Genomic DNA, 2,727 nt, shown 5'->3' with positions numbered 1-2,727 from the left:
AATTGATAAGAAAATTCTGGAAAAAATATTTAGTGAAGACCTGTCATTGCAGAAGTTAAAGGGAAAAATAATTATCATGATAAAAGAAGCATGTTACAGATAAATGAATAAATAAGTAGATTAGATAGAAAGCTAAGAAATAAGAATTTATGTATAATAAATATGATATTTTGAATCAATATTTATGGGTTATAGAAAAAAATCATATTGAGAAATATGGCTATCATTTTGGGGAAGGATTCATATTCTACATCATATGACAATACAAAATATGTTTCACATGGACTAAAAAGATATAAGGAGACAATACAAAACTGCCAAACTATTACAATACAGCATATTTGAATGATATTTAACATCAGGTTAGAAAGGACTTCCTAAGGAGAAAATAAAGAAGGAAAATAAATGATACATTTGCAACCCATGTGAAAGCAAAAATATTCTCCATCTGCAAACTATGAAAAAAATGTGTAGTTCAGCAGACATTGATGCAAATAAAATAAATATGAAATTCTGCTTTTCTGCTCTGGGCTCAGAACCGGTTGTTAGCGACATGGCTAACCGTACCAAGAAGATCAGAATCGTAGGTAAATACCGAACCCGTTATGGTGCCTCCCTCAGGAAAATGGAGAAGATGATTGAAATTAGCCAGCACGCCAAGTACACCTGCTCCTTCTGTGGCAAAACCAAGATGAAAAGGCGAACTGTGGGCATCTGGCGTTGTGGCTCCTGCATGATGACGGTAGCTGGTGGCACCTGGACGTACAACAGCACTTCTGCCGTCACAGTAAAGTCTGCCATCAGACGACTAAAGGAGTTGAAAGACCAGTAGAAGCTCCACCATTTGAAACATTGGTAGCCTCTAATAAATGGGTTAATTTATGTAATAAAATTTTTTAAAAACATGAAATTCCCATAAGATATATAAACAGGTTAAAAATACATAGACAGGTGCTCAACCTCACTAATAATCACAAATACACAAATTTTCAAAAAATGAGATAAAATTTTCATACATCAGATTGGAAGCAATTTGTTTTTCAATGAAAGATTAACACTTAAAAAAAAGAAAGATTAACATTCAGTGCTAAGTAATGGGAAAATAGATACTCTTACATTGTTTTAGAGAGTGCAATTTTTTAAGATTGTATTTATTTATTTGACAGAGAGAGAGTGAGCGAGAGAGAGAGAGAGAGAGAGAGCACAAGCAATAGGAACCACAGGCAGAGATTGGGAGAAGCAGACTCCCTGCTGAGCAGAGAGCCCAATGAGGGGCTGGATCCCAGGTCCGCGATATCATGACCTGAGCTGAAGGCAGCTGTCCAACTGGCTGAGCCACCAAGTGCCCCTAAAGAATATAATTTGTTAATATCTTAACATTTTTTTAAAATGTAGAATTCATTTGACCCAGAAATTCCACTTTTAGAAATCTCTCCTACAGAAATAGTGACAAGTACATATAAAGAACAATATGCATAGAAATGTGTTTATTGACATATTATTTGAATAGGTGCATTTTAAAACAACTAAAATTATTTAAGTAGAAAATGGCATATTAACACCATGAGGTTATTATTAATTTTAATGAGATAAATCTATGCATACTTACCTGAAAGTTGATCATAATCTATTCATTTAAAAGCAAGCCACATATAAGTGTGCTCTCCATTTAGGTTGAAATGTGTGTGGGTTATATTTGTGTGTGAATAAGAATAGGCATTAATAGAGAATTTTTCTCTCTGGCAAGAATTCTTTCAAGCACTTTATTTGTATTAACTCAGTTCTATCATATCAAATGTCAACACTTGAGAGACAAAACTGAGCAGCCAAGAAACCTGCCCGAGGCTACACAGCTAGAACTGGCTGGGTAGAAAACTGAATCTAGTTGGCTCTAAAGCTTGTGCTCGTAAGCACTAACATGGAGAGAGGTGGATGGATGGATGAACAGAGAGAGACAGATGGGAAGACAGGTGATGCATGAATATGTCTGTATCAACTAAAATATTTGAAAAGGATATGCATCAAATTTTTTAAATGTTGTGACCACTAAACGTGGGTTTCCATGAGCCAAAAATAGGCATTCACTCCTTAAATAATAAAATATTTGTCAAAATGGAGAGCAAGAAAGATACGGTTATGTGCAAGAACAAGAAATATATGGTTATCCCCTATAATTTCACAAATAAAAATAAAAGTTAAAGTCATGGCATACTTTCAAAGATTCTAAAACAACATGGAATTTGTTCATGTCCAACAAGTCTGGATTTCCTAGAGGGAAGGATGGGATTTTTGGAAATTCTATATTGTTTACAGCCCCACACACCCAGTGAAAAGACATATATTCTATAGGCGATAAATTACAAATTAAAAGGTAGAGTTTGGGGAGCCTGGGTGGCTCAGAGGTTGAGGGTCTGCATGTGTTTCTAATGAATAAATAAATACAATCTTTAAAAAAAGAAAGGCTATTCATTTTCACAGGTCTTAGTACTTAGTGCTATCAATTTAATTAATGCAAATTCAATGGGTATGAAATTGTATTGCATTTGTTTTTTGTTTTTAAAGATTTTATTTATCTATTCATCAGAGACAGAGACAGAGACATAGAGGGAGAAGCAGGTTCCCTGCGGGGGTCCCATTGCAGGACTCATCCTGGGATGCCAGGATTATTCCCTGAGCTCAAACACTGAGGCATCCAGGTGCCCCTATATTTTTTTTTAAAGATTTTAT

General features: G+C 34.9%; 1 protein-coding gene across 1 annotated transcript; it reads left to right on the top strand.

Annotated features, from left to right (window-relative positions):
- The first annotated feature begins 553 nt into the window (after positions 1 to 553).
- Positions 554 to 832, top strand: LOC106559663 (60S ribosomal protein L37a-like). The gene has a single exon (XM_038556381.1). The coding sequence runs from the start codon at positions 554 to 556 to the stop codon at positions 830 to 832; it is 279 nt and encodes a 92-aa protein (XP_038412309.1).
- Positions 833 to 2,727: the final 1,895 nt, after the last annotated feature.

The sequence above is a fragment of the Canis lupus genome, chromosome 14 (assembly GCF_011100685.1).
Source record: "Canis lupus familiaris isolate Mischka breed German Shepherd chromosome 14, alternate assembly UU_Cfam_GSD_1.0, whole genome shotgun sequence".
Classification (NCBI taxonomy): domain Eukaryota; kingdom Metazoa; phylum Chordata; class Mammalia; order Carnivora; family Canidae; genus Canis; species Canis lupus.
The sequence above is the reverse complement of the archived record's forward strand: the minus strand, read 5'-3'. Positions and strand labels throughout refer to the sequence as shown.

What these genes read in the sequence shown, in the direction of transcription:
- LOC106559663 (XM_038556381.1), top strand. Translation starts at nt 554, where the DNA reads ATGGCTAACCGTACCAAGAAGATCAGAATCGTAGGTAAATACCGAACC.